At 45.1% G+C, this 27497-nt stretch overlaps 1 protein-coding gene across 3 annotated transcripts in view; it reads right to left on the reverse strand.

Annotated features, from left to right (window-relative positions):
* Positions 1 to 923: 923 nt before the first annotated feature.
* LOC118114600 (spermatid perinuclear RNA-binding protein-like) overlaps positions 924 to 27497 on the reverse strand; it is a 43799-nt gene continuing 17225 nt past the window's right edge. The window contains exons 2-19 of one of the 3 annotated variants that reach the window (XR_007032936.1): positions 26777 to 26889; positions 23447 to 23676; positions 21670 to 21835; positions 19158 to 19305; positions 14592 to 14707; positions 13181 to 13276; positions 12936 to 13047; positions 11079 to 11176; positions 9529 to 9622; positions 9237 to 9305; positions 6598 to 6806; positions 5919 to 6068; positions 4945 to 5079; positions 4385 to 4525; positions 4057 to 4180; positions 3622 to 3672; positions 3288 to 3524; positions 924 to 1656 (exon numbers count right to left, since the gene is read on the reverse strand). Coding sequence is in view for 2 of the 3 variants with exons in the window: in XM_035165130.2 (XP_035021021.2) it covers positions 1568 to 1656; positions 3622 to 3672; positions 4057 to 4180; positions 4385 to 4525; positions 4945 to 5079; positions 5919 to 6068; positions 6598 to 6806; positions 9237 to 9305; positions 9529 to 9622; positions 11079 to 11176; positions 12936 to 13047; positions 13181 to 13276; positions 14592 to 14707; positions 19158 to 19305; positions 21670 to 21835; positions 23447 to 23676; positions 26777 to 26779 (2031 nt within the window). In the remaining variant the exon portion in view is untranslated. Of the gene's footprint in view, positions 1657 to 2856; positions 3525 to 3621; positions 3673 to 4056; positions 4181 to 4384; positions 4526 to 4944; positions 5080 to 5918; positions 6069 to 6597; positions 6807 to 9236; positions 9306 to 9528; positions 9623 to 11078; positions 11177 to 12935; positions 13048 to 13180; positions 13277 to 14591; positions 14708 to 19157; positions 19306 to 21669; positions 21836 to 23446; positions 23677 to 26776; positions 26890 to 27497 lie in introns of those variants that run through there. The other 2 variants (XM_035165130.2, XM_047341084.1) reach the window with 2 other exon arrangements.

A 27497-nucleotide genomic window follows, 5' to 3' on the forward strand; every position in this document is an offset into this window, starting at 1 on the left:
ATTCCAGTCATAAACCAACAGGTAATAACATCAACACTGTTTATATCCCTCTGCTGTGTGATGCTGCTGGCAGGAAAGAGAAAAGGTGATGGTGTGGCGTCGAGGTGACGACTCCAGCAGAGTCACCAGCCGACGTCCTTCCTCTTCCTCTTCCTCTTCCTCCTCACAGCTGCTCGGTAACAGCTGCTTTAAAAGGTTCGTCTGGTGCCGGTATTTGATTCTCACGGTTTGTAATCACACGTTTCCTTCACTCGCTCAGATTGAATTCGCTCCTGCAGCAGCCGAGCGTGACCGGACCAACACCAGCCCGGATGAAGAAGGTGAGGAAACAAAAGGGAAAGTCCCAAATCAACAAACTGCTCGAGCTGCAGCACAGACTGGAAATGAAAGATCTGTTATTTGAGGTTATGAAACGGGCTGAGAGGTAATGATTGACAGCTGAGACTGACTCCTCATTGGTGCACAGACGTTTGAATCTGTTAATATTTGGCTTCATTTCTTTATTTCCAGTTTATGATCTGAACTGTCACTGGAACTTATTTTACGGTGGTTCAGAAACAACAAAACTATGAAGTGAGAAGAAAATATAACTGGTCTGTGAGCAGGTCGAGATTAAAGAGGTTTTTGCAGAAATGAGGCGTTTGGTGTATTTAGAAATAAATCAGTTAAGATTCTGTAGTTCTGTAAATCTAAATCAATTGTTTAAAATTTACTAACAAGCAAAAATTAACATTTTCTTGTGTCTCAAATATAATTTACTATAAATGCATAATACATGTAGTTATACATTATTTGTGTAGTACTTATTAAATCTTAAAAACAGATGATGACAAACTTCCTTTTGAAGATGATTTAAAACTGTTTTTGTAAACTTGTATGAATTATTGTGTTGTTGCTCTGGATAATCAAAGTAGTACTTCACGTAATATATGCAATAATGTTTAATTTGAGATTAAATACCATAAACATACCAATACAGTGTTATAGACAATCTGTAAAATGTAATTAACTAGGAGTATTTATCATATATCATATCTGACAGTGCTTTCAATACAAAGCTACTTCAGTCACTACTGTATTTACATTCAGAGATATGTTATAAATACGTTTCTTTACCCGTCAGTGGGTTTTACATATTCAAACATATTAACATGTTTACATATATTGAAAACTCACAAACATCCATATGTACAGAGTAGTAAATATTGTATTTACATACAGCAGATCACATTGTTTGTTTCAGCTCGGAGTCGAGTTGCTTTGGAACACGGTGAGATTCCCGAAGGCAGGAGAAGTATTGCTTTGTGTTTTATTGATGTTTTTCCAAACCAAGCCCCGGCTGCAGCCTCTTCCTCGCTCAAACCAAACCTGGAGCCGGCACAGCGTCGCCCGCGGCGCGCTCTCCTCCATATTGCTTTCAGTATTGCTGCTGTGTCTCACGTGGAAGCAGAAACCCGGGGGAGCGGTGCTGCAGTAATTGAGAGGCGCTGACAGAGTTTAATAAGGGCCGGGGATTAAACAGGAGGTCGAGTCTGTGGCCGAGCGAGTTCTCGGAACATCGGCGGGGTCAGAAAAGATCCTGAGGGCCCAGGTGGATGATTATAGGGGTGTGGATGGTCTGCGGCTGGTAATAGGCACTGTCGATGTACAGGCCGCCTGCAGGAGACACGAGCAGTGGGGGTTAACAGCAGCACAAATCATCACCTGCTAGTTTAGAACCTCCTAACATCTAGTGGAGTCTCCCCGGATCCTGAAAGGTCGAGGGAAATAAGTAGATTCAGTGCAGCCGTCACGTTTATCGATCAAACTGCGGCTCTGCTACGTTATTTCTCTCCGGGATCGTCAATAAGTTCCCATCCAGAAACAAAGGATCCGCAGGTTACACACAAAAAACAGACCACGAGTTTACAGCTGATCAATAATCTGATTTTCTCCAAACTTCATTTCGGACTCGTGGTTTTATTCTCTTCACCTCCGTCACTGATATGTTTCTGCAGAAGATCAATAATAAAAGTTTGGCGCAGGTTTATCTTTAAAGACGTTTTAGCTTTGACAGTGATTGTTACCTGTTCTCACTCCCGTCTGTTTGAGATCACACAAAAACTACCGAGCATGTTGATAAGAAACTTGGTGGAAGGATGAGACGTGGACTGAAAGAGAACTTGTTGAATTTGACTTAACTTAAGATAAAATAACTTAAGATGAATAATCTACAAAAGTGTCTTTGAAAATAAGCTTTTTTTATGCAGCAAAGAGTCTTAACCCACAAAAAAAACCCATAAATCATGACGACTCACCCCGTTGACAAAAATATTCATTTATTTTAAAAGAATATTATCTACAAACAGGTCAAAGTAAAAATCTCCCTGAAAAGAGAGTTTTATAATAACTCAACACAAAATGGCTCAAACAGAAGAGAAAGTGTAAACATCAAATATCCAAACTGAAAGAAAACGTGTGTCAGTGAATCAGAGGGACGTGAACCTGCTTCTTCAAGAAAAGACAAGGTTCACATCCACGAGTTAAAGTTCTCTGATCCATCCCATGTTTACTGATCTGTGGCTGTTTCTTACATTTGATATTTAGGAGGCTACAGTGAATTAAATATATCTACATTAGATATTTATTTATTTCTCTATTTAACCACAAACAGTGACTGGTTTTATCGGGGAATCTTTTTAGTTATAATTGCAAATTTACGGTGTAAAGTTCTGGGATGTTTAGTTAGTTATATATATATATATATATATATATATATATATATATATATGTGTGTTTTCCACACAATGAATTCAATCTATTGGAAGAGGGAGGCTCACAGTCTGGCAGCTGAAACTATGAGGTCTGACTGTCTGCGAGGACGGCAACGACTTTATGGAAGATAACGCAAACAAGCAGAAAATTGTGCCACAAATATTTCTGCACAAAGTTATACAAAGCAGCGATGGAGCAAAACACCAAGGTAGAGAATATAATATCTTGTGATATTATGAGAAGTGTAAAAAACATTTTCTGGTTCATTATGAAACTGTGGACGAATTAGAAGATGATTAATGGGAAACACTGCGTTTGTTTGTTTGTTTGTTCGCAGGATTACACAAAATCTGCTGAATTGAACATTCAGATATTAAACCATTGGTCAGTCAATAGAATTTGTTTGATTTTAATTTGGTAAAAATCGTCTGTTACATGTTATTGTAGATAAATGATTATTTTCTGCTGCGTTCACGTCATGTAGCAGAAGTTGTGTTTAAGACTCAAAGTGTTTATGAAGTAAACTGGTTTACCGGATGGTTTTAACGGTTTGATGACTTCAGAGCTGATTTGTCAGAGCCCAACGTTCTAATGAGCAGATTGAATGTAATGAAGGTGCAGCAGGAACTTGGTGCTGATGGAGAAACGGGTCAGAAAAAGGAGTGATTTCCTGTGAGATGAGTCTTAATAAGGGTAGAGGTGGGTGACGGGGTACGTTGGGGGGACTCTGATGACTGGGAGAACTACTGAGGACATTCTGGAGGGAAAACCTGAGGAAGAGCAAGGAAAAAGAAAAGAAATAATAATATTGGGATGATGTGATGAAGATTTAATGGATTGATCAGTTATTGATGAAGAGGATCTCACCGTAGGCAGGGAGGGCCCCTGCAGGGCTGTAACCGTAGGGAGCGCCGAAACCTGTGAGGACAGAAAATACACAACTTCACTGATATATAGACACAGTTAATAATTAGACTATTAATTGATTAATTGTTAATCAACTGAGAACAGGAATCTGCGATATAAAATTTGCTGTTTCCTCCAGGGTCAGTTTATTAGGTACACGTAGCTAAACCACTGCAGCCGAACAGAACAGTAAATCATTAAGTTTATGATGATCAGGTTTTGTTTTCTTCTTTATTTCTAGTTCAACATCTTCTTCGACATTGTGAGAATTTACTGAGTAAATCATGGATCTTGATGAGGAAAAAATCTGTCGTATTTCCGAACCTAAATCCGCTCGATGGTTTGGCCTCGTTCTGGACGAGACGTCTCTGAGGTGCTCGGGTGTGTGTCGCTCACCTGGGGGGATGTATCCGTGTGTGGGGGGGGTGCTGATGTAGGGAGCTCTGGGGATGACGGGGACCCGTGGAGGTCTGGCAGCGAGGGCCGGGAGGGTCAGCATCGACGCCATCGGTCGCTTTGGCTGCAAACACACACACACACACACACACACACACACACACACACACACACACACACACACACACACACACACACACACACACACACACACACACACACACACACACACACACACACACACACACACACACACAGAGTTGACGATGTGTTATTTCAGGCTGCAGGAGAACCGCTGCTGTCGGCGTCGTCCCGGCCGACCACTCACCGGAGGATTGGGCCGTTTCTTCTTGCTGCTCGTGGATTTGCAGCCGGAGAACAGGCTGTTCAGGGCGGCTAACGCTGCGCTCGCTTTGGCTACTTTCTTATTGGGACCCGTTCCCCGAAAAACCTGCTTGTCCACTTCCACCTGTCACACGACACAAAGACATACGAGCTCAAGCATTTTAATGTGGCTTCAGTTGTTGTTCGTTATTTAGCAGGAATACGCAAAAACTCTTTTCTTGAACGATGGGACTTGAGGAAGAATTGAGGTCTTTTTTTTTTTTACATTTTGCTTCATTCCTCAGAGAATAATTCCTGAATCTCGATGAAAGAACTCGGACATGTTTAGAGAACTGATATCTGAGTGTACGTTGGTTCAGCTTGATTGAATTGAAAGAGACTGACCTTTGGTTTGTCAACAGAAATGTTGTATGAATAATTGATTCAATAAAACTACTGAACGTTTGCTTGTTTAAGCTTTTTACAGCTCAGTTTATTGTAGATAAATTACTTTGACTTTTGTTTAACATATGTTGCAGATGAGAAAGAGACGTGTTTTCGTACCTCTATGATGAAGCGCTTGTCGTAGCTGCTGCCGCTCTCTGAGATCAGCTCATACTTGAGGCCGCGGCGTTTCTCGTTCAGCTCCATCACCGGGTTCTTACCTCCCGCCGTCAGAATCGGACCTGGAGCTCTGGACTGGAGACGGACAGAGAATCAGGCCTGACGTCCTGCTCCACTGAGTTAACCACATTATATTATATATGATGAAACTGTAACTGAAGAACCAGATGTGTAAACGTGACTCTTACCATAAAAGTCATTAAAACTTTGAACTCTGCAGTAGAAATGTTCTTTGATCTTACTGTGATGTCATTTCCTGGAGAATCTCCAAATGCTTCATATCTTCTAAATCTACGACCTCTGCTAAAAGGTTACGTCGGGTCATAAATCTTAATAAACAATAAAAGTACTGATATTATTCATCTAGTATTGATACAAAAATAAATAAAACAAATAATTCTAAATAGAGAAACATGAAGAAAATATATCTGTAACACTTCCTGAACATGTTTTGGTTCCCCCCCCCCACCACTCTCTAGCGCCACCATGTGTCATCAACACAGGTTTCACAGCAGGTAACTAAACATAATGACGTCATCACGAGCGTTAGAGAGGTTTTGACTTTCTGCTGCAAAAAGAGTTCATGTTTTAACTATTATGTTTTTTATTTAAGATCGATTTAAACAGGAAGATGTTGACAACACTTCCAGTGAGGATCTTTTATCAGAGAGTTAAATATTTAATAATATTTATAACACTGACTATAACAGGACGACACTTGAAATAAAGAAAAATTCATTATTTATAATTTGTTATCGAGCTCATTGATGTTACTGTGATTAGTGAAGGATCTCATCACTGTTCGTCTGAGCGTCAATCAAAGAGTGAGAGTTAACAATCCCAGTGTTTTCTTGTGTGTGTGTGTGTGTGTGTGTGTGTGTGTGTGTGTGTGTGTGTGTGTGTGTGTTTCCCACCTCCTGTGTGTCTGTGGAGGAGGTGATGGAGGTGGAGCTGGAGCTGCTGGACATCCTGTCGTTCTTGCCTTCGCCATCTGACTTCTCGTCGGCGCTCAGCGAGTCCACGTCTCCGTCGCCGGCGAGAACGAAGCCCAGAGCCTGCAGCGCCTGAAGAGGGACGACACGTCCGAGTGAGTCACACTTTCACATCCATCATCTCTGACTGTCCATGAGCAAGGCATTAAAACCAGCGAGCTGCTGTGAAGTGGACATCAACAACACCACACAGACTGGCTGTGCCGGACGTGTGAAGAAACGTGTGTGAAAAACAAAACACTCATACATCATTGCTCAAACCCTTATTTTCATTATTGATTAATCTTCAGATTTTTTGTTTTGTTTATTATTAGTTATGAATTGTTTGGTCCGAGTTCGCTGGAGTCCAATAGTGACAACTTCAAACATCTGAGCTTTGGAACACCGGATATTCAGTTTACTGTGAATCCTAAAAACTGGGGAAAGTGTTCTTTTTAATTTAATTTAATAAAATCATGACTCATAAAATCCACTCAAACAAGAGTTTCCAGCCTCTTTTCTGCAGCCGCTCTGTGAAACTGTAAATGTTCGTGCATCATCTTCGTTTGCTGCGATGCCAACGTTGGTTTTTCCGCAGTGAAACACTTCAAACTGTAAATACCTTGAGGGCGACTTGGAGCTTGGCGGTTCTCTTGGAGTTCCCCGTGGCCTGGTAGGTGGTTCCCTGGATCTCCACGGACATGGTGAAGACCGGAGCGTGGACCGGGCCGGACTGGGACAGCAGGCGGTACTGGAGACCCGGGTGGATCTGGTTCAGACGCATCAGGGCGTTCATGGGGTGGTTCGGATCAGTCATCCTCCAGTCCAGGACTAAAGGAGGAGAGACACCAGTGTGAATACTGAACCTCTAATAAGAGACATTATGGTTTTCAGGTCGTCCCTCCAGTCAACCAGATAACTGAAGAACACCTTGAGGGAGCTTCTTTGAATTTGGTACAAACACTGACTTTGACTGAACAATAAACTATTAGTATTTGATGGTTGAAGGTCAAAGGTCAACGCTACTGTGAACTTATCTTATCTTAAGAAAACCTCGAGAGAATCATTTCAAATTTGGCAAAGGAGTTTCATTTGAGCCGTTTTCAGACGTGAACCCAGAAGCATGTCAACAGAATTGTGTCTTTTCACACATGAACGACACAGTCGAGTTCAAACATCAGGCTCTCAAGCAGCTAAATGGAAAACGTGTGTGTTTTAAACCTGACACATGTTCCCTGAGCTCCGTGCACAGACTTCACTCATGAGTCCAGGAGCAGAAAGTGTCAGCAGCCGTTTGATTGGCTCTGTCACTGTTAATAAGGAGCTGAGGGGACGGAGCCGACAGCGACCTCACACTCGGCGTCTGAGACACTTCACACCTACACGCTGAGGAGCTGAGGAGCTGAGGAGCTCTCCGCTGCCCCGGAGCCTCTGAGCATTATTATCTCACAGATGAGTTGGAAATGACACCGTGACACTCGGTGACATCGATTATAACAGAAGCTCGGACCGTCTCCATAACGACTGATTCTCGTTCTTTACAGCTGCAGCTTTGTCAACTGAGCTTTGAAGCTGCAGAAGATTTGTTCATGTTCCTGAGTCTGAAAAACACTTTGGAATAACAAACAGACTAAATGAATTCAGACCAGAGACCTCGTTTCTCCTCCAAGGCCAAACAATCCTTAATGTGTCGGAGATTTTACTTCTCTGTCTGAGAATCTGTTTGTAATGTGAAAGAAGTGATGTAAAAAATCCTGGTTCAGGTTTCGCGAGAGCTCAAGAGTATTTAGTTTCAGAAACAGGATGAAAAGATATTTGAACTCTTTCACATCCTTTTAAAAACCTGATGAAACGCTGAAATAATTATTAACGTATTCAAAACAGCCACAGATTTCCTGCTCGCAGCGCAGGTGTCACTTTCACATCGAGAAACACGAAGCAGCTGAGGAGACGCTGAGGGAGACGAATGTGACGGTGCTGATGGACAGGTGCTGGGAGGAGGAGAGGGGGAGGAGGTGTCAACACGCCGGGGATGCATATGTGTGTACGTGGTGTGTGTACATGTGAGCGTTTGTGCGGCGGGAGGCAGTGAGATAATTGCGTGGCAGCAGCCTGAAGTATTAATCCCTCTCCATCTCGGCCTCCCGTCACCTCCTTTGAACGAGAGGCAGATGAGATCGTCCCGGTGAGAGTCGATTTAATTACTGCGACACCGACAGACACCAGGGCGCGCTGCAGCCATCAGTGGAGGGACAGTTGGGTTCAAACCTGTGTCCACTCAAATCAGACTCTGGTTCATTTGGGACCAAAGCGATGCAGACCAATGAGAAGCTGTAGAGGAAGTGGTCTGGGTCTGATGCGACCTCGACCCAGTCTGCAGCTGCTGGGACTGCTTTGATTCAAAGGTTCGCGGAATGAACCTTTTCTGAGCTGAACACAGGAGCAGACTGATTCCTGATGAACCTCCTCTGCTGCTCCTCTTCCCTTCAATCTGACAACTTCACTCAATTTTCTGCCTCGAGGAAACATTTCACTTTAAAAAGGCTCCTGAAAGCATTTTAACTTTGAAACCCGTTTCATGCAGTTGGTTTCCCAGTGATCGACGGAGCCGGTGACACAGGACACTTCACTGGTTTCTTGATGGGATCTCATGAAGACGTCCGACCACGAGCGGGTCGTCTCTTCTTTAACCTGACGGGTCGTTTTGATTCTGCTCCAATCAGCGCGTCAAAGAAACGCTCTGCCTCACTGCTCTCGTCTTTCAGCTCCACCGACTCCGCCTCTAACACAAACCCTGACAGAGAGCGCCACGGCCAGAGTCGACTGTCCAGCGCGCAGAAATATCCAGAAAAACTGTGATGAGCGTTTACCGGAGACACACACGCCACTCTGCGTACTCTGAGGACCAAAATGTCAACTTGAAAGCTCATTTCTGAATGTTGATGTAAAAAAGCATAACAATTACACTCGTAGATATCAATCCTCAATATCACTATTCCAGAAATCTGTCTGTAGAGTGAATTTGGACACAGAGACACTACAAACTTTAATGGTTTTCTCTTGGCCCATGTTCCAACCCCCGACCAAGTTTTATGGAAATCTGTTCAGTAGTTTTTGTGTAATCCTGCTGACAAACAGACAAACAAACCAATTGATGGGGGCACTTCCTCCTCTCGCCCAAAACACAACAGATGACATTATCTGTTTTCTGAAGGTTTCTAAGGTGACGGCAGGAGGATTGAGATCGACGAGTGAAATCACCTTTCATCCTTTTGATGAGGTCTCTGTCATCCGACCCGACGTCCTCCCGGAGCCTCTTCTGACAACCGCCTGCGGAGCCCAAACACACGGAGCGATCAGAGGTGACATCAGACATCACACAACACGCACAGACCGCGAGAGAGGACACACAACGACACACGTCCTCATTACCACCGTTACTGCAGGTCACACAACACGGGAGTGAAGAGGAGAAGAACGGAGGGATACAAACAAACGAAAGGCACATAGTGGACACACAAACACGCAAAATGATGAAAACACAAACACACACCTTCAAACAGTCTTGGCGAGGGTTTGCTCGCAGGGAGAGGATCCATATTCAAGACCTTGTAAAGCTGTCCGAAGGCGAGGAGGCGTAACGCATGCTGTAACACACACACACACACACACACACACACACACACACACACACAGACAGAATAAGGGCACATCACTGGATTGGTAAAGCAACAGAACCCTGAGAGCAGAGAAATAAACGGGCTGCTTCGATACCATTTATTCTCCGATCAATACGCCTTAATTATCCTGGAGGCTCGTGTGAGTGGCCCCATGTTTGTGTAAACCTTCGTATTCTGTCGGGACAAACTTTGTGCATTATAGAGGGGGGTGGGGGAGGGTGGGGGAGTAAACACTGGGCACAGATGAAGGAGGGAGAGGAAAAAGAAAGAAAAATATTCCCAGCTTTCCATTTCAGGCACGTTTCCTCCGACTCCAGAGACCGAAGCAGGAGGCAGAGACAGAGAGGGAGGAAGAGATGGATTTGAGGATGTCTTCATATTTCTCAGCGCTGAGCCCACATCTTCCGCCCGGGGGGACTTTGTTGTGCAGCAGCAGCAGCTGCGGTGGTGGTGGCGTTGTTGTGGGTGTGAGCGAGGGAAAGTGTTCCCACGCTTATTATGTGGCTAATTAGGCTGCTAGTTCATCAAGGCTCTGCAGCACCGAGGGGCTGCTTATCCACGGTCAGCGTCCGGCCGCTCAGCTATTTATAGAGCAGCCGTGAGCTTTGAATACCCCCCCCTTCAATCAGTGTAAAGGAAACGTTACTCGTCAGAATTCCAGGAAGAAATGCTGACTTTGGTGCCGTGGGGGGTGTGGAAGTGCCCCCTGGTGAGATGTTTCAAGCTCTCCCATGTCGCACGGCGGAGTTTCTCTTTCTGGGCCTGACTAATGATCAGGGATCAGTGAGCTCCTGGTGTTTTAAGGCGGGAGAACAGGAAGGGGACTTTTTATGATGCTCTGGGGTGGAGATGTGAAGACGACGTCCAGAAGGCAGCTGTTGAAATGAAAGACTTCCCGTCGTGTAAGTAAAAAAGGTAAAAACAGTCAGAACACATCTGTGGTTTTATGGCATCAATTCACCTCCAGGAAGAGAATCTGCTTCTGAACTAAAAACATCTCAGAGAAAATACTGAGAAACTAAAAACTTGAATTTTCACAAATTGTTGTTAAAACTCGGGGGGGGGGGTGGCCCACAGGTGACAGACAGGGGCCAGTTGATGCAAAGCTCCAGGAAGTTCAGACCCTCGGAGTCGTCGGGATAACGTGGACATGAAAACACCATCTCCCTAAACAGCTACTGTCAAAGTGCCTTTGAGCAAAGCATTAAACCTGCAGCTGCCCCACTGAGAAAATAATAGGGTTACAAATAATAATCACTCGATGCAGATCTGTTCTGATGTAGAATCACGGTACAATGTCAGAGCCCCTGCTGATAGAAGCGCTCACAGAATAATAAACCGTTCAAAGCGAAAGAAGTCTGTGATGTTCTCCGCAGCAGAGGTGCCTGATGGGTAAAGTGAGCTGCTCTGCGGACGGACTGACCTGTGCGCTGTCTGTGATGGCGTCCGCCTGCTGGGCGCTGAGGTCAGACAGGACGTCAGTAGGTCCCCGTTCACAGGGGTCATGAACTCCTGGACCTCCTGTGGAGAAAAACCACATCAGTGTTTCCACAGCGAGGTTCTGACCCCCGAACAGCAACATACACCTTCTTTCAACACAGTTCTCCCGATTCAGCAACCTGCCGTTTCTCCGCTGAGGGGAAACCCCTAAAGTCGATTTTAAAAATCCAGTCACATCATCTGAACGACTCGCTGCTCTGCACTGATGCACAACGGCGGAGGCGGCTTAACGTTTTCCCACATCAGGGATTAGACAACGACAGAGGAAACATGAATCTGAGGACGTCTTTCTATTTATTAGATAAATACGAATTCTTCTACATGGACGCCTGTCGGATCAAATCTGTCTGCGGCATCTCAGGAGATAAATGTTTTTACATTACACAGAATCGTCTGTGTTCCGTCACTGCAACGACTGTTTTATGAATAAAAGTAAAGATCAACGGGAACATCGCTCGTGTTCCTGAGGCCTGAGGACCAATCGCACGGCATCACTGGTCACACACTTTGCCGTGCAGGTGAATAACACACGGTGTGAAACCAGGTTATAACCACACACCAGCGTAACTTTACACTTCTTAATTATCTTCATAATCTTTATCAGCTTACTTGTTTCAGTTTTCTTTCATTGTTTCGGTGGTGAAGTTGGAACATGGAGCAGAGTTGTCTGATGAAGTTGCTGCTTTCCTAGTTTTTTTCACCAGCATCTTACAGTGAACACCTAATCCAGGTTTGGAACCATCTCATTCACTGTTTCCAAAAATTAACTCGATGGAAATCCACACAAGGTTCACGTTGTGTTCACGCTGAATCCCTTTTGAAACCTGTTTTAAACTGTTGATCCACTGATCGATCAAAACCATCAGATAAAGATTCCAAATATGTAATGAAATCAAAAGACGACACTCTGATCCAATAACACTTCTTTCTTTGATCAAAAGAGAAGAGGTGACGTTCTTCCAACGTCCTTGATGATTTTAATTTCACTTTCAAACCTTTTTAATTTCCTTTTGTCGCTGCCTGATATGAAAGTCATTCTCTAAGGCCGACTCCTGCCACTGATGATGACACACACATATATTAATTTCTGGCAGAATTACTTTCATCCTCTACAAGATTAAAAGTGTATTGAGCAGAGGGCGGAGCATCAGCTGCGTCCGTGAAAAACCTCGATTCACAATCACATAAAAACTGCTGGAATCATAAGTCTTGTTTCTACATCTCCTGCCAAGATAAAAACAATCTTTATATTCGTCTTTTATTGCTTGTTGAGCCTTTTTTACCTCTTGAGAGCTCGTTAATACATTTCTCTGGCGGCTTTTATCAAACCTTTAACACCGCCCGACAGTCGAGGTCAGAGTTCAGCTCCCCCGCTGGAAGTGGCCCCGAGTGAAACTGTGCCTTGTTTCCCTGAGTCGTCTGAAACATTGTCAGAATTTCTGTGAGTCGTCTGAAGGAGAACTGCTCCCGTGTCTTTGTCTCGTCGACTCAGACAGAGACAGTGGACTCTGTCCCCTCAGACTCATTCATAAAATCACCACTAACCATGTTTCTCCTCCTTCTGTCTTTCTTCAAAGAGCAATCAAAAATGTGCTCAACTTAAAAATGGTCTTCCTTTAAAACTCGTATTCACCTCAAGTCTTCCTATAGGTTCAGCTACTAATTCACCATTTACACCAGTTTCCACCCTTTGATGGGAAGTAAAGGTTCAGGACCTCTAACCCCAGGGCTGGACACTTTGAGCAGAGACGTGTGGAGGCTGACGTGAAGGATCACAGACCTGGCAGGAGGATCCCTGAGGCGACGCACTCCATGACGCGACGCAGGGCCTCACCGGGACCCAGCGGCCGGTTGCAGGTGGCTATGGCCTTTTCACAGATCAGCTCCAGAGGCTGCGGAGGACACACAGCGAGAAGATGCAGGACACAGCGCAAACTAAAATCAGCTGCAGTCAGGACCGTCGACTGAAGGAAGAGGGAGGACAGGACAGTGTGAAACTATTGTGATTCTATGGACGTCACTTACCCATCCTTTGAGGGGCTGCCACGCTGGCAGTGTGTTGCACATGTCTCTGAGGATCCTCAAGATGATGACGCAGGACTTGAGGTCTGTGACACGGGCCTGGGGGTACACACACACAAACACACACACACACACACACACACAAGTTACTGAGCAGCATTTTCACATGACAGCAGTCTGGTGTTTCCAGATCTCCAGCACCTGACGATGCATTTTCCCAATCCCCGAACTGTCAATATGATTGAAAAACTGGACTCGGCGGTGGAACGCCTCGGCCAATCGGTGAAGTTGTAGAAAATCAAGCCACAATCTCCTGTCTCCAGTTTGTCTCTTCGTTAACAGCATAACACAAAAAAAAAATGGATTGATTATGGAGCAGAACCAGGAATTCTTTACCCTAGAATGGTCCTTTTATATTTAAATACTTCATATCTACATCGGGAGCAGGTTCTCTCACGGAGTTTGGTCACGTACAAGTAAAAGGTTCAGTCAGAAAACCAATTAGTATTAATATTTGTTTTTCTCAGCTTTTGTTCACAAATTTATTCAACATCACTTCTGTCAATGTTCAAAAAGAGAGAAGAGCATTAAATTGGAAATTAGAAGAAGCAGTGATTGAAAGACCAAAAAAAAGAGGAAACAGGAGACGACGATGATGATGATGGTGACATTGACGAAGATCACAGACACTTCTCTTAACTCAGGACTGATTATGAGATGAAATGAAGTATGGGGCTGAACTCAGGAGCTAATTGTTTCTTCAGTTATTATTCCCATCCTTGGTGCAGGTCGGATTAGTCTGAATATAAAGTGAATCCTCACCTTCACTCTGCAGTGCAGCTCTTCACTCTGACACTACATTTAGCATTTGTCTCTCCTGCCCTGAGGGGAGCTGCTCACTGCCTCACCTGACCTTCACCCCCCCCCACCACGTCCTCCCTCAGCAGCTGAACAACCCACTTCATGCAGGACGGCAGTTTGACACCCGATGTGGTGAAGTGTCCGTCAGAGTTAAATCGCTGTGTCAGCTTCTTCCTCTACAGTTTCCACGCTGTTCCAGAAACACTCATGTTAAACACTGTCTTGTCTCTGTAACAGGATTCCTAAGGATCTGCAGATTATGTCCGTGGGATTGATGCCAGACGATATGATTCAAACGAAGGGCAACACTCGTTCTAACATCTTCATACTTTGCACGTCAAAAGATGGAGATGGTTGAAATGTGACTTCAGAGCAGAGTGGAGGACATACACTCATCTATACAGAAGGTGAAGGAATAAAGCACGAGAAACATTGAGCTGCTGTGATCTAACTTCCTTCTACACTAACTGGGGGCGGCATGTGGCTCAGGGGGTAGAGCGGGTCCACCTCCAACCAGAAGGTCTGTGGCTCCATCCCAGTCTGCTTAGCTCACCTGGAACCATTTGGCATGTCGGAGCAAAGCCAGCGCTGCCCGGCACTTGTGCCTGTCCAGGACATCGTCTTCGTCCTCTTCCTCCTCGTCCTTGTGGACGTCTCGATCGCCCTTCTCTGGAGAGAGGGGACAGGGTGAGACAGGACAGAGTGAGCGTGACCTCGCTGACCTCACACGCACGCACGCACACACACACACACACACACAGGCAGCAGGGTTGAACAACTAATTATTAGGCAAATCCACTGATCTGACCGAATGAGCTACGAGGGAGGGAGATTTGAGAAACCGGAGTAGACGTGAGCACATGCGTCTCGCCGCCTCGCTGGAGTCTCACTCGTGATGCAGATCAGTGGCTGGAGATTAGTCTGTTATCAATCACAGCACAGGAGGAAAAATGAGAGCATGGCGAGGACTCGGGTCAAAGGTCAGATTTATAACACGTCCATTGATTCATCAGCTCAGGAATGTCTGAGTGCAGCGATTCAAAGATTTAAAGTTTGCTCTGCAGGTTTTGTTAGGGGGGGGGGGCCATGCTAGTATTTTCCCTCTTGCGGGGCCGATCAGATGTTTATGTTTGACTGAAACAGTCGCTCCACAACCGGGTTCCTGTGGGGCAGCACGCCTGCCATGACTGGAGGCGGAGCCATGGGAGAATGACAGCAGAAGAAGAGTGACAGCAGATGACAACAACAACAACAACAACATAAACATCTGAGAGTGAGAACGCCACCCTGGAAAGAAAGTGAAGGCTGTTTGTTCTCGGGAGCAGCTAAGGGTGGGTGGGTGTGGGGGGCCACTGTGGGACAGTCAAGCAGACGAACAGAGGGGGGGACAGACTGCAGACCACACTGCAGAGCTCAGCACGAACCGCTCGCAGGTTATCAATGATCTCCTCCAGGGAACAGAACACACAGACTCCTGTGCAACTCGAAACCTTATCTCTAGTCTTCAGCTTCTTGCCAAGCTGCAAATATTAGATCCTGACAAATGTCCCATCGTAGTGGAATCGCTGCCATTATGGTTCAAAGATCGCCTCCGATGAGCGATGGCCAGCAGAGATTTAAACCCTGGCTCTTTTTCTACTGCGCTGACAGAAATGCTGACACAGAGCTTTAAAAAAAGGATTCCAAAACCCAATTCGTTGGTGTGCGTGCGACACGTCAGCAGCCGTGTGAGCGATGCGTGTGGCTCGGCAGTCTGTTGCCGTGGAGACCCGGGTGAAAGCCGAACAGGATGAAGAGGTGGAAGACGACGAAGAAGCTGATGAGAGACCTCCAGGGAACGAGGGCCTTCGTGCTCTGCCCCTGGGACTTCTGGGTAATGAACTGTAGCGCTATGAGTGTGTGTGGGAACTTCTTCGTATTTGGGGCGGGGGTTAAGGTTTGCTTGCTCGCTGCACCTGGAGACCGAAATAACAAATCAAATTGGGAATTGAAGTGAAACTTGACAAAAAAAGAGCCATTTAACAACGTTTCTGTCCTAAAAATAGTTTGTGGGGAGAAACTGAAACATGTAGAAGTGGTCCTGTTTATATAAAGATGGACGACATGACTGAAGCCAACGCGTCTCCATCGCCCCCTGCTGGCTGGCTGCAGTATAGGTCATCGATGCAAGATGGCAGCGTTCATATGGTTTGGCTTCACTTCTGGGGAGCGGGAGGAAGTGGAGACATGTCGTCCGTTTATATTTAGAAATTAAATTCAGAATTCAGAATTTCTAAATGTCTCGTTAACTTACTTTCACTTCACTATATTGTGTATTTAACCGACATTATACTTGATTGTGTCAGATATAATTACAAAAGCTCATTTTATTCTGTAATCATTGGGTGGAGGCTGTAATGTGTAAAGAGACTTAACAATAACATTTACATCATCACACTTCATATTACTGCTTTTATTCTAAAACTGACAAATAGAAAATTTGAGAAATTATAACAACTAGAGTTTGACTGATGTATCCGTAACTTTTACTTTACAAAATGAACAATAAAGAAATTATGTTTGTTTCATGAATAAATTGTTAAATTACTTCTTTATATATGAATGATATATTGGCTTTGGCCACTAAAATCCACTTCAGTCTGGTTTAAAACATAAAAGGTCTAATGATGCTGCCGGTCAAAACTACACTGTCTTTGTATTAATGTAAATGTCAATTTCTCTGTTACATTAATTAACAGATTAATTATTTTAGCACTGATTAACTTGACATTTTCTTTCTGCCAATCACATCCCATCTCGTAACTGATTCGTCCCCACGCTTTGACATTTGGTTTCCATTTCCTCATTAGCTTCCACTTAGTGCTGATTTTCCTTAATTTAAAACACGTGCTAAATAAATCAGATCTAATTTATCGGAGGCTGTGATTGGACAGCTGCTCCGCCGTTAAACACTGGGGCCCAAAGTCAAGACTCCACAGAAATAAAAGTCTTAAAGAGCGGAGTTAAAAAAAAGGATATGAATAATAAATAACCCTCCAGGTGTTTAGATCTCTTCCCCTCTCGTGTCTCCAGAGGCAGAACACGAAGGAGACTCAGCTCACGACCACAAACAGGACGATGCATTCTCCTCCACATCGTCAGCTTCGGGGGAATTTGGATTAGTGACCAGTACATCGGGTAAATTCAATTAACACCACTTTTATAACATGAAATTATGGGATGTCATTTCTGAGCCAATAAAAATTGATGGGCCGAGAGGGGCCCGCCCCAGTGATTACAGCAGAGAGGCACAGATCTGGACCGGGGCTGCTGGGTAATGTAGTCATTTTGTCCTTTCGGTCTGTGTGCTTGGTAATAGACATGGACCAGAATTTCATGGCGACCCAGAGAGAAGTCCAGTCGACAGAGGGGGGGGGAGCATGTCTGAGGCAGGGAGTGAGTGGGTTGGTTTGATTTGCTTGTCGGGGAAGCCCCTTGTACCCAGGGTTTCCTGCCGCTGGGTGGGGAGGGGGGGCGCCTCGTCGGCAGCGGGGTCGCAGAGAGGCGTCCATCCACAGGGAGTCGAACCTGCGGAGCTACGGCAACAAAACCAACAGTCAGTGAGCAGAGGCGAGAGACACGGCGACGACCAGCGGTCATCTGCGAGCCGCACAGGGCCAGTTAGACCAGTTCATCCTCAACAGGTTCCTTAAAGAGCCACAGCAAACTGGGTTATTAATCCAGTGCCCCAATAACTTCATGAATCATCTAGATTGCCCCCTGGTGGCTGGCTGCAGTACGTGCCATAAACCCCACCTCCTCCATGTTAGTGGATGGCACATGAACAGTGGAATGATTTCCCACCGGGGAGCAGCGTGAAGCCAACGAGCGCCGAGTCTGCAGCTAAATGAAAACTAAGGCTCCACTGAGAGAATCTCTGACTCATAATTAAAATCTTCGACTTTCAGGGCGAGTTCCTGCTAACTGAATATTTACACTTTTCTTTTCTAGTGATAAAGAGCGAGAAGAAATGAAAGATCGAATACGAGATTCATTAAATTGGATCTAGGCTGTTTTTACCAATTTGAAAACAGGTTTAAAATGTCCCCTTGACCTTCTAGCTTTTAGTCTAAAGCTTCATCCTGAAACTCACCTTTTTAATATTCAAACGTAAGAACCTCATCAGGACGTCAGCTCTGCTCGTGTGTGTGTGTGTGAACAGCAGAGGTTGATTCTCGTCGATGTGATTTCACAGTAAAACAAACCTGGAGTGTGACTCTGTGCTTGTTCGTGCTGACAGGATGTTGAACCAGAGGGGAAATGCTTGTCAGCCTCTCTGCTGCCTGAGAGAAGAATCCATTTTTCTACCTATTGTGCTTGACTCAATCTTTCCTGCTGGGAGCGGGAAGCACAACGAGACTCGCCGTTTCATAATGGCAGCTTCACTTCTGACTCGCCTTCCGTTCTTTTTCCATTTCATTCCCATTTGTGGGAGGAAACCTGACGCGGCACTGATGCCAAACATCAGCTCTTGACCTGCAGACGCCCGACAGAGCCCAGAGTTAAGTTTCTCATCAATTTGTGGCCGTTTTTCACAGGAACTGTTCACAAGAGATGAACTGTCTTGTTGGTGTGAAGCATTATTTAACTCGAACAACCTCCTCCTCCTCCTCCTCCTCCTCCTCCTCCAGGGATTAGTTTCCTTCACCAAATCTACTTCTGGCCCAAAACGATGTCGACTTTCAAAAACGAAGTTTTTTAAAAACAAACAACTTCTCTAATCTGATTCTAAATCACAATCGATGAATCTCATGATACAAGAGACCAATCCCACCCCAACACATCCCCTATAGAAATCCCTGCAGATCCATATCATCCCTCCTCCTTTTTCCCCTCGTTCTCCTCTCAGCTTTCAACCTCTCCATGTATCATCATCCCCCAATTTCCCCCAGTGTGTCTCCTGTTTCTAGCTCAGGTTTCACAGCACCTTTATACCTCTATATATTCATGTAAGTCCCTCCCCCTCTTTCTCCCTCTTTTCCAATCTCTCAGCCCTCGGATGTCCTATAAAGGTCAAAACAAGAGCTTCCTCTCCCACCGAGCGATGGGGGGGTAAAGGGGTGAGAGGAGGAGTCAGTACCTTCGTCAGTGCTGCTGTGCCGCTCGTCCCTCATGGCTAACGAGGAGAGGGTGATCTTCAGCGTGAGTTGAGGGTTTTTGGAGCTGCAGACCCGGATAGCTGCCTCGGGGACACACGACCGCACCTCGTATTTGTCCTCCGTCATCGTCTGAAAGGCAGAGCTGCACCATTAATTAAAAATCGAACACTGACTCTTGTTGCTTGTTTGGAAAACTGTTCAGGACAAAATGCAGAACAAGAAGTCTAATTAAATTGTTTATTAACACTAAGCAAATCATTTCTCTGAGCACAGGTTCACCTTCAGCAAATGTATTTCAATAACCTGTAACCATGTATTTCACTCTGAGCTGAGTAAAGTAAAACATGGAGAGAGGGAAATTAAATGCACAATTACTTCCTGATCAAGATCAGTGTTATATATTAATCATTTAATTCATATATTCCTCATCTCTTATTGTCAAAGAAAATAAATGAGCAAACTATTAAACACTTATTGAGCCCTGCAGGTAAAATGGCTTAAAGAAAAAACTCTTGTGCAACCACAGATGACTTGACCATAAATGAATATCCTGCAAAATGCTTTAGATACAAGTACGTAGGAATTAAACCAGGGTCACAACTTGGTAAAACTCTTCGTAGCAGTGATAACAATATAAGGGAAAAAGAAAGACGAGTAGATGACGTGTTGTTGACTCTTATTTGAGAACTCACAGTATAAAATAATGATATTTTGGTGCTTAAGGAGAAAAACAAGGAGAAACATCCCGGTTGTTCCTCCTCATTCCATCCCCCCCGGTCGTCATCCAGCCAATTCCCAGCACGTCAAACCATCTGGTTTTTCCTGGAGAACCGAGTTACCGTCACTGGCGTGTTTTCAAGAGCCTTCTCTCTATCTCGTCTCTGCGAGAAGTGACCCCATCCATCCCCCGCCTGTCAATCTCTGCCGGTTTGGTCCAGGAAATGAGAGGCTTCGTCAAATGGCTTCTTCCCCTTGATGATGCAGCACGCACGGCCTCGATGGCAGGTAATTAACTGAGGTGTGTGTGTGTGTGTGTGTGTGTGTGTGTGTGTGTGTGTGTGTGTGTGTGTGTGTGTGTGTGTGTGTGTGTGTGTGTGTGTGTGTGTGTGGGGAGGGGGCAGCTTGTTAGCTGGCAGATGCTAGAAGGGGTGGGAAGGGCGGAGATATTATATTGTTTGTGCAGCTCCACGGCTGAGATGTTAAAGGAGACAAATCCTGCTCATATTCAGGTTGATAATTTTCTCAAGTGTTATTATATGCTGAGTTGCATCATATCCAATTGGAATAACAGGTCCGGTCTATATAGAAGCGACCCCGGGTCCATGTGGTCAGCGGTTGGGGTCTGAAGATTATATTCTGCAGTCTGTGCTTTTAACATCCCACTAAAACAGAGTGACGGAGATAAATCAGGAGGTTTCTCTGTAACACACGACATTTACTTTCCATATAATCTCCTCCTCTCTTCTCTGCTCCCCAAAATAATCCTTCCATCAGGTTTGAGAATGAAAAACATTTTCCCCCAAATGAATAATTTATTTCGCCCCCAAAACGTCTCTGGAATATTCTGAGGACAGAGAGAGTTTCTCCACATTCAAGCACAAACATTTTCACTGAAGTGTTATTTTAAGATTTGGTTAAAATGTCAACAACACAAAAGTATCTGCGATTGTTTTGTCGGGGAGAAAATCGGAGGCATCCCTGGTGTTTTTTGTTTTCATTTGATCAATAAAGCAACTTTTTGAAGATGTGAACTTTGGGTCTTCAGCCAGTGTTGAGGAGTAAACGCTGGTTCTCATTAACGGCTGCCGACCGACCGAGGAAAGACACATTTAATCCCTAAAGTTCACACCTTGTGATCCGGGGGTGGCTCATTATTTAAATTTGACTTGGTTAGCGAGTATTTTTGTGCCTAATGTTTTGTGCCTAGTATTTCTTTCTGCGTCGTCCCGCTCTGCCTCGGCTCACTTTATGCAAACAGAGCTTAGTTAGGAAAACCCTTCCATGCTGTGAGATTTTTAATAAGACACAGTTCCTGATTTAAACGACGAAGTGACTGCAGAGATGTTGGTTTAGTGGCACAAGACTCCTGATCCAAGGGATTTTATATTTCCACAGTGTGAAGCCGCTGGAATGAACATTTTGTCCTGTAAGATTCTTCATCGTGAAATATAAAAGAAAAACCTCCTGGAAAAACCTACAGGAGCGTTGATCAGAAAAACTATCCATACAAATATTGAGGATGAAATGAGACTGTATTGTGCTGATGTGCAACATTTCTTAATTTCTTTATTTTAAATTGATTGACAGTTTTTATAATTTGGCTGTGCATCATCTTAAGTGGTTCAGGAAGCCGGGGATCATGGGTAACATCCAGCGTTCAGTTCAGCGAGTGACGCTACACGCTCAGAGCACCACTCAACACATCGATAAGACTTTGTTTTTTCTCGAAGGAACTATTGAGAATCGGTGCTGGAGGTGTGTGGAGATCAGTACCTGGATCTGCAGGGGGAGGTTGGCGCTGACGGTGTACAGCAGCAGCTTCGTGGGTTTCTCTCGGCACATCAGCACCAGTTCCAGGTCCAGGTCTCCTTTGATCAGCAGGCCCTTCGCCACCAGGCCGACACGCGTCACCCCGCACAGCACTGACGTGGCCTTCAGCCTGAGGACAGACGGAGGACAGACAGAGGACAGACGGATGACAGCCGGCGTCACATTCTCGCACAGTCATGAAGATGTTTTACAGGCGATTAGACAAAAAATAGACTCTGCAGCCAGAGAAGAGTTGCTCCTCCACTACTAACCAGTTAATAACTTTAACAATAGATTGTCAACCATCTGACCTAGAGAGAGAGAGAGAGAGAGAGAGAGAATGTAGTTTCCCCATAAAGAGCTGATTCACCTAGAAAACGACCAACTGACAACAAGCCCTTAAATCTGGTTGTTTAACAGAACTACACTTTGAGGAACTTTGTAACGGAGACGCTGGTCCTAGATGAAGTCAAACATTTCCACCTGAACAGTTTCCCCTCAGCCCGACACAAGACGCCATGAAAAACTAATATCATCTGATGGAAGCAGCCGGACTCCAGGATCTATCCGTGCGCTTAGTTTTTGTTTGAGTAGGTTTTGAGATTATCTGTCTTCAGGCCACTTCAATGGAAGTGAGCGTTAGTTCATTTGTGGGTCACGCTTCCACTGGATGGACACGTGGCTGCGGATTCTATTCTTCTCAATGCTTTAAACATCACAAGCTAAATTTCAATTTGGACGGAGGCAGAAATATCAGAAACGCATTAAAAATGGTTTCATAAAACTATCTGCATGGATAAATACATCCAGAGGTGAATGGAGGTCCTGATAAACTGTCAAACGGTCGCAGTCTGTTATTTACACCAGGGTTTTCCAAGAGTCACAAGACCTCCATCTTACCTGGAGGTGGTTGAAGCGCACAAAGGATATTAATTTCAATCATAAAAAATCACCTCTGTCCACATGTTTGAGCTCAGGGGTCATGTGAGGACAAAAACAATTATATATTTGTATTAACAGGGTTCCTGCGATTTTCAACCAGCAATATATGAATTTAGTTTCAGACCAATGTCAAGGATATGAAGGAATATCTGAGTCCCAGTGGCTGAGAAGAGAATAACCTTGGAAAAACCAGGTTATCTCTCAACCAACAGATAATAGGTTTTTAAAGTCTCTATCACAGACAAGCTGAGAAGCCGAGATAAATTCTGACCGAGGTGTTTGCAGACGATCAGTTATCGGTTCCACGTGGGTCTGGTTTGTAGTTTAAATATAATAATAAATAATAATAGTTCCATGGACCATTGTTGTAATTGGGTTCGAACCATCCCTGCAGCATCACCTCCTGTTATTCACAGTTTGGTCAGATTAAGAACTATTTACACCGCATTATTACATGATGACATTTTATTTAGATGGTTTCGATTTTTTCCCAATTACTTTTGAAATTACATTTCATTTTACAACCCGACGGATTCTCCTCCAACAAGAGGGAAAACGTTTTATGAAGGTGCCGAGGAAGAAGCTGAAGAACAGAAACAAACATGAACGAGTCGATAATTCACTTTGTCGGACTGAAACACGCCCACAGCGGCCCGACGTAAAACTGAACGGTTATAAAAGACGGTCTGGGGACGTTCTGAGGGCAGTTTGACCAGGGTCAGTGCGTTTAATCACACACACAGACACACACACACACACACACACACACACACACACACACACACACACACAGACATACTTCGACTCAGCAGCATCATCCTCCACTCCGTCGTCCGCTGCCTCGTTTTCAGTGGACGTCTTCCCTGAGGATTTGCTGAGGCCGTCCATCCAATCTGACACTTTCTTGAGGGCTCCCTCCACGGTGGACACCAGCGTCTGCACGGCCTCCAGTTCCTCGGGCGCCGGATAGATGCTGGCGTGCTTGGCCATGACATGGCGGTCGTCATGTGCGAACGATCGGAACGACCTCTGGGTTCAGAAGAGGGGGACAGAGAGAGAGAGAGAGGCATTATGGTTTTTAATTTCAGGCACGTTGTCATTCCAGATGATGCTCATGTGTCCAGCATGAATCACACAGAGAGCAGGTGGAGACTGGAGCTCAAGGACGTTCAGAGAGGGAACACTAGCGTGGACTTCAATCGGCCTCAGCTGAAATCATAACTGTGGCCTTTGCAACTCGTGACCTTTGAGAAGCTGCGTGTGTCTCCTCATTACCACTAATCAGCCCGAATGTCACCAGTGGGAACGTTGATGATTGATAAACAGCCGGTGAGCACGGACTGGTTTAATAAGAGAACACATCCGGATGTTTCTCACATTTCTCTAACAGTCACAGACCTGTTTGAACTCTTGGTTATAAGGAAATTAAGATTAAAACGGGCTCCTGCGTTCAGGAGACAAAACGACCCAGTCCCTGTCACCCCCGCTGCTCCGGAGCCGCTCACAGCTGGTGCAGAATCGGGGTTTCCTCAAATACAACAAGGAGAGTTAAAACATCGGAGGGTTTAGTGACGACAGTGATGCAGTCGGCTCGTCAACAAACAAGGGAAACCAAAGTCTCTAATGAAATCCTCCCGCAGAGGTCGACTGATGTGGTGTTGTTCCACGACGGCTGATTTTATGTTGCTGTTCTCGTCTTTACATCTGATTCGGTCTGTGCTCTACTGACCAAGGTTATGTTTTCATCACAATTGTCTGTTGTCAGCAGGATTTCTCAAAGATGACAGAGCTGTTAGGTTTTGTGGAGGAGCCCGGGCGGAGGTGTGATGGAGGACGAGGCATCTCCAAGTGCTGCTCTACATATTTAAACATTTTAAAAAGATCGAGCTCCGATGGCTCCCGTTTGACATCCATTTACACAACTCTTCGAAAACTTCTGAGGTTTTCAGTGACCCCGAAAATGAGCGTGCAATGACGTGCAACCATTTTGCTGCCGCTTCCGTGTTGAACATCATGTTTGCTCCTCAGCGGCGTCAACAGCTGAACGGTACGTTGGGTGTGTCAGGGGTGATGTCCAATCAGTAGCGTCATACTTATATAAACCTGCCGTATTGAAAAAGGCAGTGATACAGTGGATTCTTTAGATCTTGACAGATGCGGCAGCTGCTGCCTGATGTTCACATCAACTGAAAATGTTAGAAGCAGATATTCCAGACAGCCAAAAGCACACGTCATCTACCTCAGAGATTTCTTCTACAAGAACGCCTCGAATGACCTTCTCAGCTGCCATAGTTGCAGCGCTTGTGTAAGACAACAAGGTGTTTAACAAATGTTTTGCTGTATGATTTGTCTGAGCTGAACGCGACCCTGGTGTTGTCTTCCTCAACGAGAGACTGTCTGCATGATGGCAGCGACACCTGAAGCCGCCCCGTGCTGCTGCCGGTGTGTGTGCGTGGCCTAAATACTGCCGCCGTTACTTAATATAAACATTGATGACATGCACTTAAAGATAGAGCCCAACTCACTGACAGGAGAGGGGGACAAAAATTGACTGATGTGCAAAATTAGCTCTTTGCTCTGTTTTACAAGCCTGAGTGCATCAGTCGGCCGGTCGAGCATCACGCCGCTCTACCAGTCCAAGGTCAAGCTGCCATCTCTCTCAATCATCCCTTCCTCTTCAACTCTCCTTTCCCCCTTTTCCTCTCCGCTCCTCCCTCTCTCCCGCCTGCAGCGTGTGAGCACCCCTCATTACGGTGAGTTATTTATGACGGTGCTTTAATAATTCATGGCCACGAGTCTCTGGGGCTTGTTGCTGGAGTTGCGAGGGTCATCCATCACGACCTAGCTAATCTCTCGCCGAACTGCCGGGGGCATTCGAGGCCGTGTAGTGGCAAGTGTGGGCAGCGTCAATAACAGCCATAGCACACGAACGCCGGCTACACACGAACATTAACGAGATCTAAATGAAAGATTAAGACTTTCATGGCATCGACACCGATTCTGGATCCCGGCCCAGCTCCGCATCAGGCTCCTTCCTTTAATTTGCCCACCACAAGACAGCTGGGAGCTCCGAGTAGCACCGCAATTAGACCATAATGACATCCACTGCTTTAATGAATTGCATTGCAGGGTTTGTCAGAAGATGCCATCGACTTCCATCTGACACACACACATCAGAAATAAGAACCAGCGTGGTTTACTGTATATGAGGGGAACTAAGCTTCTGAGCCGTCGCCAGAGAAACGGCCCAGAAAGAGACTCTGAAATGAGATTCTAAAAAAAAACATTACTTTCTTCACAAATTCTTCCCCCCAAAAAAATATTGATCCGTCCAGAATCCTGTGAATAACACAAATCATTATATATACATGGAGGGTGGAGTGTGATCACTGATCTTCACTGGGAGTTTACGAGGAGAGATGACAAGTTTACATGCTCTCGTGGGTTTTCTCCCGATTCCTACAACTGTCAGACAAACGTGAAGATCGGTGTTAAAGTGGATCGGAGCCTCTATGAGGGGTCGATGTTTCGATGCTTGGGTCAGACGTCAGCAAGTACACGAATCCATGTCCCAATCTTTAAAGAGCATTCGTTTCACCCACATAAAACTGCAATTTTTTAATCACTTCTTCTTTCCCGCTACAGAACGGCAGTTGCGCTGTGCTGCCACTGGGAAGTGCTGTTTTTTTTTTTTTAGAAAGGTGAAGACAAAGGGGGTTTCTGGTCATGTTGTCGGCTGAGATGTCAGTAATCTGGTAAATATTTCACACTGGAAAGTCAAACTGGGTCTTGTACCATACATTCTAATTACAACACCCGCAGCATCTGAAGAACCATCACACAGACAAAGACTTACAAACTAGTCAGGCTCATTGTTGTGTGTTCCTTGATAAACAGGAGGCGCTGACGACTGAACACAATTAAAACTCCACTTTCTCTTGAGGTTGGATCCACGTATATCAAGACTCGTTTGGTTAAGTTCACTCCACTTTCCACCAGATTTCCTGAAATCAAACTCTTCCTGACTGTGAACATGGCAAACGTCACCTGATCAGTCACCAAATACGTCTCAGTGTATTTAGTAAAAGGCTAAAGACGCACGACATGCAGACAGGAACAGGAGGCTCACCATGTCCAGGCAGTGGGGGGGGGGGGCGGAGGTCTAGGTGAGGACCAGGGTCCCGGCGCTCGGCCTCTTCATGCAGTCAGACGTCTCCTGACGAGGCCTCTTGGTCGGTCTCACTGGAAGAGGAAGTACAAAAAAACGACAAGATACAAAATTGAACGTGAGGGAATTTGTTTTAAACTTCGACTATTCACTCTACTGCTGCTGGTACAGATCTGACCTTTGTATTTGTACCATTTGTTGCTCATAATGTGGGCGATCCAGGATTTAAAGCTTATTCTAAGCCGCTCTGAACACACATCGACTAAATGCTGAAAATTTGGGGCTGCACCACCCAGACTGAGATGATCGTACAAATGTCAGAACTTGTAAACCGCCCCCCCCGTGCTTCATGAATCACAAACATTAATCACAGGACATTTTAACGTCTTTGCTCGGCGACGAGACAAGACGTTAAAATACAAAGTAAAACATTCCAGACTTCATGAGGTTGTGGCTGCAGAAGAGTTTGTCTCAATCTTTTAACAACGTCGTGGAGGTTGTGTTTTCACCCGCTGTCCGTCCATTGTTCGATTTGGGGCGTGGATGTCTTTCTTTAACATCGTGAAACGTCTTTCAAAATGTCCTAGAGAATAATTCATGGATCCTGATAAAAAAATAAAACATCGGACATATTTAGAGGACTGATATCTATGAGTGTGTGTGATTTAGTGCAGCTGGGCTG

This window comes from Hippoglossus stenolepis, chromosome 9, assembly GCF_022539355.2.
Source record: "Hippoglossus stenolepis isolate QCI-W04-F060 chromosome 9, HSTE1.2, whole genome shotgun sequence".
Lineage (NCBI taxonomy): Eukaryota > Metazoa > Chordata > Actinopteri > Pleuronectiformes > Pleuronectidae > Hippoglossus > Hippoglossus stenolepis.